General features: G+C 47.0%; 1 protein-coding gene across 3 annotated transcripts; it reads left to right on the top strand.

The window, feature by feature from the left end:
* Positions 1–2,221: 2,221 nt before the first annotated feature.
* Positions 2,222–16,426, top strand: PROKR1 (prokineticin receptor 1). Of its 3 annotated transcripts, none has more exons than XM_086700962.1 (3): positions 2,222–3,636; positions 5,639–6,281; positions 15,416–16,426. In XM_086700962.1, exons 2-3 carry the CDS (start codon positions 5,797–5,799, stop codon positions 16,110–16,112), a joined length of 1,182 nt encoding a protein of 393 aa, XP_086557088.1. In that variant the 5' UTR covers positions 2,222–3,636; positions 5,639–5,796; the 3' UTR covers positions 16,113–16,426. The 3 variants fall into 3 exon arrangements, with proteins under 3 accessions (XP_086557088.1, XP_086557091.1, XP_086557089.1); XM_086700965.1 differs by having other exon boundaries at positions 2,951–3,051; XM_086700963.1 differs by lacking the exon at positions 2,222–3,636 and adding an exon at positions 4,664–5,463.
* The last annotated feature ends 1,007 nt before the right edge of the window (positions 16,427–17,433 follow it).

The following is a 17,433-nucleotide window of genomic DNA, read 5'->3' as shown; positions in this document are numbered from 1 at the left end:
TTGTCAGGTCTTTGAAAGGAAAAATTCTAAGTTCTATATGGCAGCCGGTCCCTAAATGGCCTCCAAATCAGTCCCCGGTGATCCCTCTTGATATTCACTCACTTGAGTGGTCCCTTCCCATATTGTACCGGGGTTATTGTTGTTGGTGGTGAATTATATACAACAGAAGCATCGGGGAGAGTCAGCGACCACGTTGTGAGGTCACTCAGGCAGCCTACGCTAGGTTCACATGATGAGGAACCAAAGTCTCCAGCAATAGCCAGGGAAAAACTGAGGCCTGACAACAACCTCATGAGTGAGCTTGGGAGTGAATCCTCCCTGCAGCTGAGGCTTCGGATGAGACTGCAGCGTGGCTGACAGCTTGACTCCGATCTCATGAGAGACCCTGAGCCTGGATCCACCTAGCTTAAGCCATTTGGAGACTCCAGACCCTCAGAAACTCTGTGAGATAATACATGTTTGTTATTTTGTGGTGCTGAGTTTCCGGGTAATTTGCTTTGCAGCAATAGATAACTGTGGACTTTGCTTCTTATTTTTGAGTAGAAATAAATAACATCAAGAAGACATTTGCTTATATGGGATGACCGCATATGCTGTGTGGAATGACAAATCAATATTTGTCTATCTTGTACCAGGCTCTGTTCTAGGTCCCTAGATCCCCAAATTTATTTGATAGTAAGAATCACCTAATTGGTAGAATTATCTGGGTTTGGGGTGTGACCAAAGAATCAGTATGTTTAGCACCCCACATAATTCTACATCAGGCAAGTCTGAGAAGTATTGCAGGAAAGGATTCAAAAATGAACAAGATATAGCCCTTCTTCAGGTAACAGTGTAAGGTGGAAAGCAAATTGGTTGGTTAAGATCTCGTGGAGCAAGGTACAGAAAGAATCACAGAGTGATAGTAACAGCTGATATTTATCAGGAGCCTGCTAAGCATCAGGCATTGTGCCAAATACTTTACCTGTTTTATCTTATTTACTCTTCACAACAACCTTATGCAATAGGAGCTATTGTCATCTGTAATTTACAAATGGGACAACTAAGCTTTGGTTACCACACTGCCCAGGGTCACACAGCTCCTCTGTACAGAGCTAGGTGGAAAAAAGGCAGCTGATTCCATATGCGATGCTCTTAACAGCTATCATGTTCCGTGTCCCAGGGGACAGGAGACTTGGAGTTGTGAAAGGGCTGTGACATCTTTGTGAATGATAGGAGTTTTGTGCAAATGATAGGAGAAGGTGTTCAGAGAGGGATATAGGCCAGGGGAAGATACCGCATGAAGTGCTGGAACCTGCTAGTGACTTCCTGGTGTAAGCTCAACTCATTTTGTAAACGGAGAAAGGTACCCTCAGAAAGGTTTTGTGACTTGCCTGAGGTTTGAAAGTAGCAAAGAGGAGTAGAGATCCAGAACCTGAACTCCCCCTTTCCATTGTGGATAATTGGAGGCCAAACTGGGATTGACCTTAGATGCCTTGCTAAGGAGGTCTGAGCTATTCTGTAGATCATTTTAACCATTTTAAGTGATAGTTCAATGACATTAAGCACATCCATACTCAAAACTTTTTTATCATCTCAAACAAAAACTCTGTATCCACAAAACAATAACTGCCCATTCCTCCTCCCCTGGTACATAACATTCGACTTTCTGACTCTATGGATTTGCCTGTTTGAGCTACCTCATACACGTGGAATCATATAATATTTGTGTTTTTTTGTGTGTCTGGCTTATTTCATGTAACATGTTTTCAAGATTCCCCCATACTGTAGCATGAATTCATACTTTTTCCTTTCTCCTCATTTTTTATTGTGGTAAAATACACGTAATACTTACTATCTTAACCATTTTGAAGTGTACAGTTCAGTGAATTAAGCACATTCACATTATTGTGCAACCATCACCACCATCCATCTACAGAACTCTTTTCGTCTTGCAAAACGGAAACTCTGTGTCCATTTAGTGATAATTTCCCCTTCCCTTATCCCTCCCACCCCTGGCGACCAACTGCCATTCTTCTTTCTGTCTCTACGATTTTGACTACTCTAGGTACCTAATATAAGTGGAATGATACAGTATTTGTCTTTTTGTGCCTGGCTTATTTCACTTAGCGCAATGTCATCAAGATTCATCCATGTTGTAGCATGTGTCAGGACTTCCTTCCTTTTGAAGGCTGACTTATATCCCACTGTATGTATATATCACATTTTGTTTATGCATTCATCTGTTGATGCATATTTGAATAATGCTGCTATAAACGTAGGTGTACAAATAGTTCTTTGAGAGACTGCTTTCAATGACTTTGGGTATATATCCAGAAGTGAAATTGCTGATGACATAATTCTATTTTTTAACTTTTGAGGAACTGCCATAATGTTTTCCACAGTGGCTCTATCATTTTACATTCCCACCAACAGTGCACCAGGGGTCCAATTCTTCCACATCCTCACCAACACTTCTTTCCTTTTTTGAAGGATGAGAACTATTCTAAGTTATGTATATATCACGTTTAAAAAGACGTGTTCATCAGTTGATGAACCTTTGGGTTGTTTCCATCTTTTGGGTATTGTGAATAATACTGCTATGAACATTGGTGTGCAAGTATCTGGGTTCCTGCTTTCAATTTTTTTTTTTTTTTAAGTGGAATTGCTGGATCATAGGGTAATTCTATATTTAACTTCTTGAGAAATCTAGACTTGAAGGAGATCTGTGCTCTGTTAAGTTGGTTCTGGTCATCCTAGCCTTCCTCTGAACAGATATCCCTGGTGGGCGGGGGACTTCTCCTTCTCTCTAGCATCCACACTGTCCCCATCCCCTCACTTCATTGCTTTCTGGAAGTTCGTTCTCTGAGCTTCTTTTACACAAAGGTCCAAGCTGCTGAAATGAAGCTGACCCTCAGCTGGGCTTGCCCGAGGGAGCGGGGTTTGGGTCGGTCCCAGCGTGTGGAGCGAGGGCGGTGCTGTGGGCGGGAGGGGAGCCTCCTCTGGGTTCTTTGAAATCCCACCAGCTAAGCCGGCCGTGTCCGCCCTCCGGCGGCGGCCGGGGCTGACCAGGTGAGCCGGCGGACAAGTCCCGTGCCCCGGGGGCGGGCACAGCGGGCGGGTGGTACTTCGCTCGGACCCGCGCTGAGCCCAGCTTTGAGCGCCAGCGCCCCCGTTCCTGCCCACGGCAGTCGTTCTGGAGCCTGAGCCTGGGGAGCGCGCGCCGCCCGGCGCCCGGCTCCCTCCCGCGTGTCCTCGCTGCCGGCTGCCGCCTCTGCTTCCCCGACACTCCGGCCCGGCCGCGACTCCGGGGTCGCCAGCCGCGCGCCCGCGCAGCGACCCCGACGTGTCCGGCTCCCCGGCCCGAGCACGCCTCTTCTAATCAGCCGCCGGTGCCCAGGGCGCCCCGCGGCCACCGGGGGCGGGGAGCGCCAGTGCGGGGCGGGCCCGGGCCGGGGGTGGCCCTGCCGCGGGGCTTGCGTTCCTGGGGTCTGCGGCGGCGCGCGAGCGTAACTCCCGCCCGGGCAGGGAGCGAACCCGGAGAAGAGGAGGAAGAGCGGGGACCGCTCCGGTGCCTGCGGGCCTCTGGGCGCAGGGGCTCTTGTCTCCGTCCCCGGATAAAAAACCGCACCTGGTCCGCCCGCCGGGATGCCGCAGGTAGGGAGCGCGCCCTCCCGGAGAGATGCTCTGAGGACCCCACGCGGCTCGCGCGGCCACCGGGTGCGGGGGGGGGGGGGCTTTTTGAGTGGGGGAGGAGGCTTTTCCAGAGACTCGCTTTCGCGCTCATTTCCTCAGGGGAGCCGGGAGGGTTACCCATCCCTCTGCCCTTGGAGTAGCCTCCGCGACTCCGAGGAGAAAGCTGGGAGCCCCAGCGGGCTTCTCGGCAGGGGCTGCAGAGAGGCTTCCAGCCTTGGGCAGGGTCTGGCTGCGGGGCGAGCGCTAAACCACAGGGGCCCTAGAGGACACTGGGTGGGAACGGAAGGGAGTTCGTCTTTGAGAGGTGAGAACACAAGTAAAAAGAGCGCTGGACAATTTCTCCCCTAGTGCTAAATTTCCCAACACCCCCGGTGCCCCAAGAAGTTTTTATTACCTTTTGTTTTAAAAACCTGACTTGGAGCCTTCCAGGTACATGCTCGGAGGGTACCCCTCCGGGAGCAGGCTTGGGGCGGGGGTGGGGTGGGGGGGGGCGCGTGCCTCCGAGATACACAGGGCCTGCAAGGAGTGAGGACTGTCTCACCAGGATTGCAGCTGTACCTGTCCAGACCCCAAGACTTGGCCCCCTCTGACCTTTCAGATCACGGTTGTGCTTCTCACACCTGACAGGGACAAAGGGCAGGGACTGAGAAGGACAGAACTGATGGCTCAGAGGAAGGGATACAAGGGGGAGAAAAATGGGGGTGAGGAGTTGGGGGAGAGAGGCAGGTAGTGGCTGGGCCTCATCGGGGTGCAGAGGGATTTTAATGCGGGTTCCCCAAAGACAAGCTCTGGCTACGTTGCCGCTGAGGAGAGCGGGCAGCAAGCTGTCCTGAGGGGTGCGGGGGGGGGGGGGGGGGTGGCTGCTATGTGTCTTTTGTTCCAGGAACCTCAGGTTTTCCATACTTTCCTGCCCTCTCCAGACTCCAGCCCTCTTACATCCCAGCAACTTGGTCTGATGTTTTCAGGCTCTGGGAGGGAGTAGGACTGCAGGGAGAGGGCAAGGGTCCCTCTTGGGCTTTGGTCTCCAGCAGTGCAGCTAACCACACTCCCACCCCCTTTATGTGATGTGGTGGGGTCATCTGGGTCAGGATTTCCCTCCCCTTCCTTGAAGCTGACTGAGGAGGCCTGAGCACTCCAGAGTAATTCTTTGCAGTCCTAGGGTGTAACAGCCTCCCTCTCTAGGGAGCTCTGCACTTTACAGATGTTATTGATCTGCTGCCTGGAGGATGTTGAAACTCTGAGTGTTTAAGCTCTTTACCTCAGGACACACAACCAGCCAAGGAAGGATTTTGCTCCAAAGCCCCCTTTCTAAGCCACTCAGTGACTAGGCTGTGACTTCAACCCTGCAGCCTCTGCCTGGGGACAGGCCTTGGTAAATGCTGTGCCTGTCTGCCAGGGTCATAGCAGACTTGGATGTGGGGACAGGAAACCTAGTGAGGAGAGGGAAAGGGGGCTACTAGATAGGTTCTGGGATTTTGCCAGAGGAAGTGTTCTGCCAGAGGAGGGAGACCAGCTCGTGGGGAGCAGACAGGGTTGTCTCAGACAGGGTTGCTGATACTCAGAATAATTTCTTTTAAGTCACAGAATGGGACAATTTCACAAAGACAAAGTTCAAGCTATTAGGACAGGGAGTGACATTTGGAGCAGGTCGCTTGCATTCTCTATAGCTTCCCCACCCTCAACTTAGGTCCTTGAGCAAAATTGCAACATTTCAGATCTTCAGTGGAAATGAAATAAACTGAGCCAGTGCCTGGTTGTCTCTATAGCAATCCAGCCTTCCCTGTATGAGTGAGTATGTGGTTTTTATTCATTTGTTCTCTCTCCCTGGTTCCTTTACTTCCACTCCATCACTCAATGTTCATTCTGAGCAGGTGGCTAATGGGTCTGCTTGGGTAACAGGATGGCTTTACATTTGGCCAAGTTCACTCATATATGTAGCCAACTGTTTGTATGTCTTTCAAAGGCTTAGGATGGAGCTTGGATACTGTACCCCAAGGATGCTGGCAAAGACACTCTGACTCATTAAGGGAGAACTGAGTGTGAGCAGAGAGGGGAGACAGCCTCCCACACATCATCCCAGAGGAATTCTAAGCAGTGTTGTTCAGAGCACTACTTGGCCAGATGGAGATCACCACGGGGGTCATGGATGAGAATACCACCAACACCTCCACCAACTTCCTTTCTGTGCTTCCCCCCCACGGAGCCCAAGCTGCTTCCTTCCCATTCAACTTCAGCTATGGTGACTATGATATGCCTTTGGATGAAGATGAGGATGTGACCAATTCCAGGACTTTCTTTGCTGCCAAGATCGTCATTGGCATGGCCCTAGTGGGCATCATGCTGGTCTGTGGCATTGGCAACTTCATCTTCATTGCCGCCCTGGCCCGCTATAAGAAGCTGCGCAACCTTACCAACCTGCTCATTGCCAACCTGGCCATTTCTGATTTCCTGGTGGCCATTGTCTGCTGCCCCTTTGAGATGGATTACTATGTGGTGCGCCAGCTGTCCTGGGAACATGGCCATGTCATGTGTGCCTCTGTCAACTACCTGCGCACCGTTTCTCTCTACGTCTCCACCAATGCCCTGCTGGCCATCGCCATTGACAGGTGAGTAAGAGGGTGCTGGAGACAACAAGGAAAGGAACATCGGAATTGTGCTTTCCTTTACTGTAGGTGTGGGTTGAAGAGAGGTGTCTGTATTCCTATAGGTGTGGATGCGTGGAGGTTCAAAAGTTGGTCCATTGACTGTAAGGAGAGTTCTAGTTTTCCAGCTGTGGGCAGGCACAGGTAGCAGAGCTCCCTAGAGTTGGGCAGGGGGAATGGCCTGTGGTCCCTCTGCTATGGACGTGCTCCTAGATGTATCCTAGATATTCAAGGTCTAGAGGTACATAGGTAAGAAGAAATGTGGAGGCTCAAGTTTAAGTTCCAGGCAAGTACTTCTTGAGTCAAGTTGGGAATTTTGAGGAAGATTTTCTCTACTAAACCGTGAACACCCTCAACCACAACCCCAAACACCAATTTTTCTTTCTTTTTTTTTTTTAATTTAAATCCAAGTTAGTTAACATATAGTGTAATAATTATTTCAGGAATAGAACTTAGTGATTCATCACGTACATATAACACCCAGTGCTCATCCCAACAAGTGTGCTCCTTAATGTCCATCACCCATTTAGCCCATCCCCCACCCAACACCCCACCAGCAGCTCCACACATGGTTTGTTCTCTGTATTTTAGAGCCTCTTACGGTTTGTCTCCTTCTCTGTTTTTATCTTATTTTTGCTTTTCTTCTCTTAGGTTCATCTGTTTTGTTTCTTAAATTCCACATATGAGTGAAATCATATGGTACTTGTCTTTCTCTGACTGACTTATTTCACTTAGCATAATACACTCTAGTTCCATCCATGTTGTTGCAAACCGGTTTATTTTAAAATAAGATTGACAGATTTGATTTGAAAAAAAAAAAAGGAAAGAAAGAAAAAGAGAACAAATGTCTACTTGTTCTTTTTGGTTGTTGCATTAATCACTTTGCTCCTTTACATACGTTTGCATGCGACAATGTAGAAGATCTGTTTCTAGTGATGGGAAGTAAACGCAATAAGAGCAGTCTATGAAAATCTTTCTTCTGTTATGTTCAGTCTTTTCATTTAGGACAATCATCTGTGCCAATGAACCAGGGTAGTTTTTGTTCCCTCAGGAAAAACTTTGCAAGCTCCTCTGCCCAAAGTTGACTCTCATTCCAGAGCACCTTGGTACAGTCCAGAGCCAGTTACCTGGAGGGTCAGGGCCTCCGTGTACTTGGATCTGAACAGCATGTCTCTCTCCCTTAACCCAGAGAGCCTGGAGCACAGATGCTCAACCTGTTTCATGGCCTCAGGGCTCTGGTGGAGTCTAGCCTGCCCCCGCAATCAGGACATCCCAGGCAGTGTTCCGGGGAGGAACACAGCAGATAGAACCTGTTTTCTGAAGCCAAAGTCAGAATAACCAGAGATTGGATAACCTGGAAACAGGCCACTCTCCAGGGGAGATTGAGAAGGAACCTGGCTTTAAAAGCGTTGTGAGCTGGGGCCTCAGCCTCTTTTCTCCCAGGAGGAATGTCAAGGAGTTAGCAGCTTAAAAAGCCCTGGCTCTGTCATCTGTAGAAGGTACTTAGAGTTGTCACCCCTGCAGAGGGCTACTTTGGCCAGGATCCTCCACAGCAGTATGGGAGCCCCACGGTATTTTATCCACCCAGGGACAGACCTTGGGTGAATCAGGAGGGGCCCAGTCAAACAGCTCTAAGTGCCCTTTAGAGCTGTCAAGGAAGAGCTCCAGGAACCCTGTCTCTGACCTTTCTGAAAGTAGAATCTGAAAGCATAGAGGACCCTTTCCTGAAGTTTCACTCCAGCAAGACATATTTGCAGAGGGGGTGCTCTCAGCCACTAAAAATGGAGTATGGTAGTGTTTGTTCCCTGGGCAGGGCAGGCTCCCACTCCTGGGTGCCATCCACTTTACGATGTAGGGGGCCATTTGTCAAAAGGGGTAACACTGCAGAAGGGAGTAGCTTCAAAGGGGACAGGAGCCAGGATAAATTAAGGGGTACTAGGTTCTTCTGAACATGTAAGAGGTAATATCTGTGTGAATCAATCAACCTTGTTCTATTGAACTTTTTCACATTAATACACTACTTTTATATCAAACTCAGCTGTCTGAAATCCTACAGGCACTTCTCGTGCACTGTGAGTTTATGTAATGCAGTTTAGATACAATAAGAAAGATTAATTGGAGAACATGCTCTGTATCTTGGGACTGTGATTGTTTATAGTGGGGTTGTGATTAGAAACTTGAACCCAGACATTGGAGGAAAGCAGTGTTGCCCGCACAGGCCATCCAGTGGCCTTGACCAACTAACCAGCTGCTCCAAGGTGTGAAGTTCCCTTGCTGATGTTTTGATCTTTGCTTCCCACTATTTTTATGTGTTTTTACCATTTAATTTCAGTTTTGCAGTGCAGGACTTCACTGATTTTTGTCTGGCCTCATGTGTTGTTCAGGATTTGATCAGTGATTTTCATGTTCTATTTGGTTAGTTTTGGGTAACTCGTTTTTTTAAAAGTATTTTTCAGTGTTTAGTTATTTTTGAGAGAGAGAGAGACAGAATGCGAACTGGGTAGGGGCAGAGAGAGAGAGAGAGAGAGAGAGAGAGAGAGACGTAGAATCCGAAGCAGGCTCCAGGCTCTGAGCTGTCAGCACAGGGCCCAATGTGGGGCTGGAACTCACGAACTATGACATCATGACCTGAGCCAAAGTTGGACATTTAATCGACTGAGCCACTCAGGCACCCCCTTGAGCAACTCATATTTATCTCGATATACCAAATACACTACAGTTATAAAAATACCTTTGTTTTTATTTAATGAAATTGCAGGGGTAGCGTTAGTGGTTATTTTGCTGGGTTTAAACTCCTGCTGCAGCACCTATTAACCCTAGAACCTCATGTTAGCTCTTTAACATCTCTCTGCCTCAATTTTCTCACGTATACAAAGGGAATAATAAGAAAACCTAATGTATTGGGTTGCTTTGAGGATTAAGTGAAATAATATATAATTGTTTAGAACAAGGCATAAGCCAGAGTAAGCACCAAATAAACAGTGGATAGTATAATTCTTAAATTAATCCTTAAAGGAACAACAACAACAAAACAAACCCAGGTAAACTAATGAATGTTTTCGATTGGCTGACCTCTTCATTTTCACTGAAGTGGTTGTTTTATGACGTGATATTAAAAAACATGATAAAAGTTTCTAAGACATGCAGCTATGAAGATATGGAACAACAGAACTATTTATCTTCTATCTTCTCTATGTCTGTGACTAGCTCCATGGCTCTCCCTCTGAGCTAGCACAGCTCCTTTATAGGACCTGCTAATGCTCGTGGCTACCTCCTCCCTGTTCACTCAGGCCTGGCTGTCAGAGCCTCCTCTTGGGCTCCTTGCCTCAGTGTCTCTCAGCTCTGCCCCTCTGCCAAAGCTCCACCCCTCACAATCCATGCTAAACATTCATTCATTCAAACGGAGCATTGTTGTAGAGCAGCTATGATGTGACAGATACCATTCCAAGCACTGGGGATATGACAGTACATAAGAAAAATAAGCCCCTTGCCTTGGAGAGAGGTAACAGTCAGGCACACAAACAAAGAAGGTAATTTCAGAGCGTGACAAATACTCCGAACAAAAAAGACAAACATGAGAACATCGAGAATGACACAGGGTGGGAGTTACTCCGGGTACGTAGGAAATGTGTCTCTGAGGAGAAGACATTTGAAGGGAACTCTGGAAGAAAAAGAAAAAAAAAAAGCCAGCCTTGGGAAGATAGGGAAAATGCATTCCAGACAAAGGAAATTATCAGTGCAAAGGCCCCAAGACAGGAACAAACATGAAGTGTTCTAAGAACAGAGAAAAGGCTCCTGTGGCCTGAGGGAAGAAAGCAAGACTGCAGCTAAATTAATCTTGTGCTTGCCTCCCCACTCTTGCTCGAAAGACCTCTACTAACTCCATTGTCTGCAAAATGTGGCTCGAACCTCTTCACCTGCACTTTCAACCTTTTATTATTGAGCCCCAGACTGCCTCCCAGTCTCAGGCTAGGTAAACACATTTGTGTCCTGTTTCCAAAAGAGGTTGCAATCTTTTTGAGAATTGTCACGATGACTCATTCCATTCCTATTCATCCGATGCCAAGCACTTGCTGAGAGTGAAGTTTTACTGGAATCCTTGGTGCCCGAATTCACTGACATCAAAAAGTTATAACAAAAGTAAGAGGCGATCCCTGCTCTCGAGGAGCTTACCATCTGGAGGGGGTGGGGGACGGTGGATAACACTTAGGAAACAACATAAAGTAAGGGACAAATTTTAAATAAGATTTACCTGGGTGCCTGGGTGGCTCAGTCGGGTAAGTATCCGACCTTGGTTCAGGTCATGACCTCATCATTTGTGAGTTCCAGCCCCGTGTTGGGCTCTGTGCTGACAGCTCAGAGCCTGGAGCCTGCCTCAGATTCTGTGTCTCCCTCTGTCTCTGCCCCTCCCCTGCTCATGCTCTCTCTCTCTCTCTTAAAAATAAGCGTTAAAAAAAAATTTTTTTTTAAATGGGATTTACAGAAGCATGAGGTCATTGTATACTGGAGTAGGTGGCGGAGGCTTCCAGGAGGAGGTGAACATTTAACTGGCCTTAAACAAGTGGTAATCAGCAAAGGACAGGAAAAGTTTTCCAGGAGGGTAGTGGGGCAGTGTTTGCAAAAGATAAGGTGGGAATGCTTGAGGTTTGAGGTCCCTTGGGGAGATCTAAGGGACCCTTGGGGACAAGGAATATAAGCCGAGTAGAGATCACAAAAGATAGGGTCAAATTTCAGATGATCTCAAAATCTACATATAGGAAGTCAAACCTGATAAAGCAGGGACCTGAAAAAGATTATCAGAGGACTGTGTCCCCCAAGGTCTGGGTTTCCCCTTAGATGTGGAGACACATGCACTGGCCTTGATGTGAACCTATAGATCTCAGAGCATGTGGGATACTGGGTGACACTCCCTTCTTTATCCAAAATCCAGGGGAAATGGCCGGTCAGCCTGCCCACTGACCACTCTTCTGTTCTGCTGCCTGGGGCCAGCTAAGGCTTGAGTACTTGTGCTCAGCTTTAGGAAATCACAAATCCTCCCCAGTGAGTTCACTGATGGGGCTGACCAGCCCGAGGAGTGGGTCCTGAATTCCCTGACCATTTCATGACTGGCCTAGAAGCTGCTGTAAATACCATTTCCGTGTTTGATCTGGGGTTGGGTCCTGGGCACAGAGGGAGCCCAAATATTCTTTGCTTAATCACCAAGCTCACCATCATCACACAATCACTGCCTGGATATTTCTTTGTCCAGCAGCCTTTATTCTTTGTTCTCTGGGAAATGTTGGCTCTAAGTGGATCTGGACCTGAGCCATTATAATGGTAGACACAGGGCAAGCCAAGGGCATATGCATAAGCAGAGAAAGTAGCTGCCAGTTGCCCGACTTCTTCTTGGAACATCAATAAGCAGAAACCAACTGTGATGGAGAGAAAAGAGGAAAAGGATGCGACGATTCTGCTAGGATGCTAGGAAAAAGGGGTATTGCTTGCTCTGATTGGAAATGGAGGGGACAAATGTCATATTAGAGACCCTACTGGATTTGGAGCAAGATATGGATGAGCCTGGACCATGGTTCTGTCAATTTCTAGCTGTGTGGCCTTTGGCAGGTTATTTAACTTCTGCAAACTTCAGTTTGCTCATCTGTGAAATGGCCATCTTTGCTGTATTACCTGTTCAATAGACTTGGGGATATGTAATGAGAAAGTTGATTTGAAAATGCTCTGTAAATTACAAGCTGTTTTACAAACATAAGCAAGTATTACTAATGTTAGAGTTCTGGAGTTCTGATCCTAGCACAAGCCAAGACTGGTGGCAATCCTTGAAACAGTTTTTTTTTGCAATTTTCCTTTTGGTAAATGTATTTGGAAGGACTCTTGCACAGCTCCTGGTTCTAACCCTGGGAATGGAGTTGGGGTGAAGGCAGGGAGAGCCAAGATGAAATAAACATCTGATGGGGAGTCACAGATTACCCTGAAGATTAATTTTTATGTAAAAATAAATAGATTCAATGAAATAAAAAGTAGCAGAGAACTTGAAAATGAAGTATTTGCCAATAACAGGTAAAAAAAGTTGCTGTGTAGGGGCGCCTGGGTGGCGCAGTCGGTTAAGCGTCCGACTTCAGCCAGGTCACGATCTCGCGGTCCGTGAGTTCGAGCCCCGCGTCGGGCTCTGGGCTGATGGCTCGGAGCCTGGAGCCAGTTTCCGATTCTGTGTCTCCCTCTCTCTCTGCCCCTCCCCCGTTCATGCTCTGTCTCTCTCTGTCCCAAAAAATAAATAAATGTTGAAAAAAAAATTAAAAAAAAAAAAAGTTGCTGTGTATACAGAATAGCTTTGAAAAAATACATTTTATTTTATTTTTTTAAGTTTATTTATTTATTTTGAGAGCGAGAGCGAGCGAGCCAGCGTGCTCACACGCACACGCCAGCATGTGGAGGAGAGGCGGAGAGAGGAGAGAGAGAATTCCCAGGCAGGCTCTGTGCTGACAGCATGGGCTTGTACCTACAAACTATGAGATCATGATCTGAGCCAAAATCAAGAGTTGGACGCTTAATTGACTGAGCCACCAGGTGCCCCTGAAAAAATACATTTTAGGCTGCTAACCATTTCTTGTATGTTAGTAGCCTGTGGTTGTGTATGTGCAGTTAATGCCAGCAGACCAAGTCTGAGGACCCAGAAGGGGTCCTGCAGTACCAGCCAAGGGGGTCCCTGGCTGCACATGGGACAGGAAGCAAATGTGAGCCAGAAGGAGGTGAAAGAGTTTACTGAAGGTTTAGAGAGAATGCAGGTACAGAGTGGGAGACTCAGAAAGGAAAGGAAAGAGAGTCTTTCCTTTGTTTAGGGTCTGGGGTTTTTACTGGGGATGGTGGTCTGCTGGATGTGCCCTGTCAGGCATCATGGAACTGGTTAGAACAAAGACCAGGGCCCAGGTGTTATTTGAATGATGCATTGGGATGTTTAGAGCCAGTGGTCTGGAATATGTATATGATGGCTTCGCCAGGTCATTCTCACCTGGTTCTTCCTTAGGTGCTATCTAGTCTGAAGAAATCATTAACTCCTTGTCCCTTACAAGGAGGACATGCACTATTTGCATTCTGAGGCACATGTAAAGTGGGGGTGCAGTGTCTAGCAAGAATAGAAGCAAGAAAAGGAGCAAAAAGCAGATTTTTATGGAGTCTTTCAATTTCCCTACCTCATAGTGTCTAATTAGAGCCTCGTAGTATCTCTGTGAGGTTGGCAAGGCCGGTGATATTTCCATATTACAGATGAGGAAATTGAGCCCACAGAGCTAAGAAAAAGGACTCAAATCACATAACAAGTTTGTGGCAAAGCTGGGACTGGATTCACGGTCTTCTGCTAGATTGGCATTCTTTCCCATTTGTTCATTGAAAAAACACTCTGACCTTGAAACATCACAAAGACTTAGGAAGTTGTTATTGGGAAAGGAAGGAATAGAATTAATATAGTGAAAATTCATATGGTTAACAAGTATAAATATGGAAATATTCTTTGACAAAGTAATCAATAGAACATGGCAGGGCAGATAAAGAGGGAGAGAGTGAGTGAGAGCAAAGGTGCTAAACTCTTAGTTTTTGTCATGAGTCTGAGCAAGTTTGGTGCACTTAATATAGCAGGAGCACTGTGGTCTTTATGAAGGGTCCATACATGTGCATTGACAGAAGCATTGCCAACACCCTGCAGACATTTGCATTCCACCCTTCAGCACCTGGGAGATCGGCAAGAGGGCAGAGATTTCTGTTGGTGGCACAGCATGTCAGGCAGCCTGCTAGGTGTCCAGAGGGTGGACACAACCCATCCAACTTCATCTGACATCTCTAGAAGAGAGCAGGAATCTCACTCCTGTAAACTCTCCAAATGACACTCAATGGAGTTGGCTGCCTATGTTGGGGGGAGGAGGGACAGACACATCAGGAATATAATCAGGAAAAAAATAGGAATGAACCTCCTCTTCCAATCAAAATCCTAAGAATGATGACCTAAAAGGGATTAGTTTCAAAGGAAATAAAGTTGGTCTGGCTTTCCTTCAGCCTTCTCTCACATTTGCTCTTGGCTCTACCTGGGATAAGCTATGGACACGTGAGAATGTGTTTATTTCCAGCATTATTTATCACTCCCTCCCACTTCACTCCTCATCTTTCTCCTTCTCCAACTTCTACCCCCTGCCAGACAGGGAAAGCCTTCCAGGAAACCAGAGCTCTCTGCATAAGTATGTGCTCTCTCTCTGGGAAGGAGGCTTTCATACCACACAAATGACTCACATCCCCCAGAAAGTGCTCTTTCTTCGTTCCTGGACCACTGTGGCAACAGCAGTGTGGTTTTTTGGGAAAGAACAAAAGCAATATCTTTCACTGTCTGGTGCTTTGTGGTTGAAAAAAAAAAAAAACATTCATGTATATTCTTGATTGATTTTTCACATCTACCATGAGATAGGGTTAAATGTTTTCTATCAAGGGTCCTGTGGTATATGACCTTGAGAGAGTCAGTCATCTGTCTCCAGGCTCCATTTTTACACCTGGAAAATAAGGTAAATGGTCACATGCTTTTCTTTTACCTTTGAAGCAAAATTTTTAAAAATGTAGATTGAAGACTTTGCCCACTGCTTCCACTGGACAGGGCAAGATCTCCCGACAACTCTTTGGAATTATCAGGCCCTCTTAGCTCTAAAAACTATGGGCTAATTAGGAGGAGTAATCTTGGAAACAAGAAAGACCTGGGAATAGTGCCAGGCCAGAAACCAACGGGAGGCATTATTACTACTTTGAATAATAGTTAGTATTTATTGAGTATATATCATGTCTAAACCTGTGCCAAAAATTGTGTGTCTATTAGCACAAACAAACAAACACTTTTGCAGGTAATGAAACCGAGACTCAGAATGATTGAACAAAATTTGCCCAAGGTTGTGATAGCTAGTAAGGGGGTAGAACCGGGGTTTGCACTCAAGTCTGCCTTTCTGGAAAAGCTCACATGGTTGTTTTTCCTCCACATGTGCCATTCGGTGGCACCTTCTCATGTTGCAAAAACAATATCACCACCCAGCACTACCTCATTACAGTGGTTGAACCCATTTGTGTTCTTGTACTAGATATCTGGCCATCGTCCACCCGCTGAGACCCAGGATGAAGTATCAAACAGCTACTGGCTTGATTGCCCTGGTGTGGATGGTGTCCATCCTCATCGCCATCCCTTCAGCCTACTTCACAACCGAAACGGTCCTCGTCATTGTCAAGAGCCAAGAGAAGATCTTCTGTGGCCAGATCTGGCCGGTGGACCAGCAGATCTACTACAAGTCCTATTTCCTCTTCATCTTTGGCATCGAGTTCGTGGGCCCCGTGGTCACGATGACCCTGTGCTACGCCAGGATCTCCCGGGAGCTCTGGTTCAAGGAGGTCCCAGGCTTCCAGACGGAGCAGATCCGGAAGCGGCTGCGCTGCCGCAGGAAGACGGTGCTGGTGCTCATGTGCATCCTCACTGCCTACGTGCTGTGCTGGGCTCCCTTCTATGGCTTCACCATCGTGCGCGACTTTTTCCCCACCGTGTTCGTCAAGGAGAAGCACTACCTCACGGCCTTCTACGTCGTGGAGTGCATCGCCATGAGCAACAGCATGATCAACACCCTGTGCTTCGTGACCGTCAAGAACAACACCATCAAGTACTTCAAGAAGATCATGCTGCTCCATTGGAAGTCTTCTTACAATGGGAGTAAGTCCAGTGCGGATCTTGATCTTAAAACCACAGGGGTGCCGGCAACTGAAGAGGTGGACTGCATCAGACTAAAATAACTGGATGGACCTTTCAAAGTTTAAACAAAGACAGACCTTTGGGACACTGACCAGTGCTAGATACAGACTATCAACCAAGAACTCTTGGTTTTCGGCAGAAGGCAGAGGTAACGGACAGCTTAGTGAACACTGTGTTCAAGGAGCTCAGAATTTATAAAACTGATGTGACTAGATACCATCTCCAGTGGCCAACAGTAACTGAATGTCTAATGTATGCAAAGAGTAGGCACTGGTGAAATGCATATATGTTGACAACATTTAATTGGCAAAAAGAAATAAGGATTCAGCCAAGACAAATGTTGGGGCATAGCCTGAAATGAGAGGCTTTCCAGAAGGGAACCCAATTAGGCATCTAGGACTGTGGTACACGTGTTTGTAGGGTGAGGGTCTCTCTGACCATCTTGAGTACTCATCAGATGCTGATGTAGTCCATCTCTAGGACTGTTCTTGGTCTTGAGTTCACTCCTAATATTTGAATACAAACACAGGCTCCTAGTTCTTTCTTCATCCCTTCTTTTCTCATCCCTGGTCCCTGCTCTCACTGTGAGGAACTTTATGTGCACGTACATGGACACCTCAATATGCATGACCAAGTTCTGTCCAAGCCCTCCTCCCCAACACTGCTCCATGGCTACCCCTCAACTGTGCCCACACATGGTGAGGCTCATCATCAGGAGAAGCCACACACCCTGAAAGCCTTTTGGTCAGGCTATTAAAGGGTTCTGGGTATTTTGACTTGCTCCAGGGAAGGCCTGGGCTCAGGATGAGTGTGTTCCCTTGGCTCCATGGACTTCTCACTCCATGGGGAGGAGTGCAGCTGAAGGACCACTGAAAGCCTGTTGGGTTCAGGGCAGGAGCTCAGGTTTTCTGGGTCTAAAGATGATACTGCTTCTACCTCTTAGTTATACTGGCTTGGACCAATTAGGCTTCTCCTTAAGTCCTTCTCTTCCTTTTCATGTATCCATGCTTGTGAAGCATAGAATCTTTGAAAGTAGACACACCTCATGGATGTGGCTGTCAGCCATTTTTCCATTTCCACCAGCTGTCACCCTCATTATTATGGTTTGAGGGCAAGATGTATTTGTCACTGGTGCTTGAAGCCCATCATAGTTATTAATTCTTCGGATTAAGACTTGTTTCTCTTTTAAAATGGATGTACTCTTGGGACAGATGACCTGCGCATTTCTACCCCTCAGTATAAACGAAGCCATGTGATCTAGTGGCAGATGGTGAAGGTTGGTGGTACAGCCCTGGGCACCCAGGAAAGAAAGGGATGTACAAATGGTTGGTGGGGGCCCAACAAGGAGATTCAGTGGCTCCA

This window comes from Puma concolor, chromosome A3 (assembly GCF_028749965.1).
Source record: "Puma concolor isolate L17-30 chromosome A3, mPumCon1.1.hap2, whole genome shotgun sequence".
In the NCBI taxonomy this organism is placed as follows: Eukaryota; Metazoa; Chordata; class Mammalia; order Carnivora; family Felidae; genus Puma; species Puma concolor.
The sequence above is the reverse complement of the archived record's forward strand: the minus strand, read 5'-3'. Positions and strand labels throughout refer to the sequence as shown.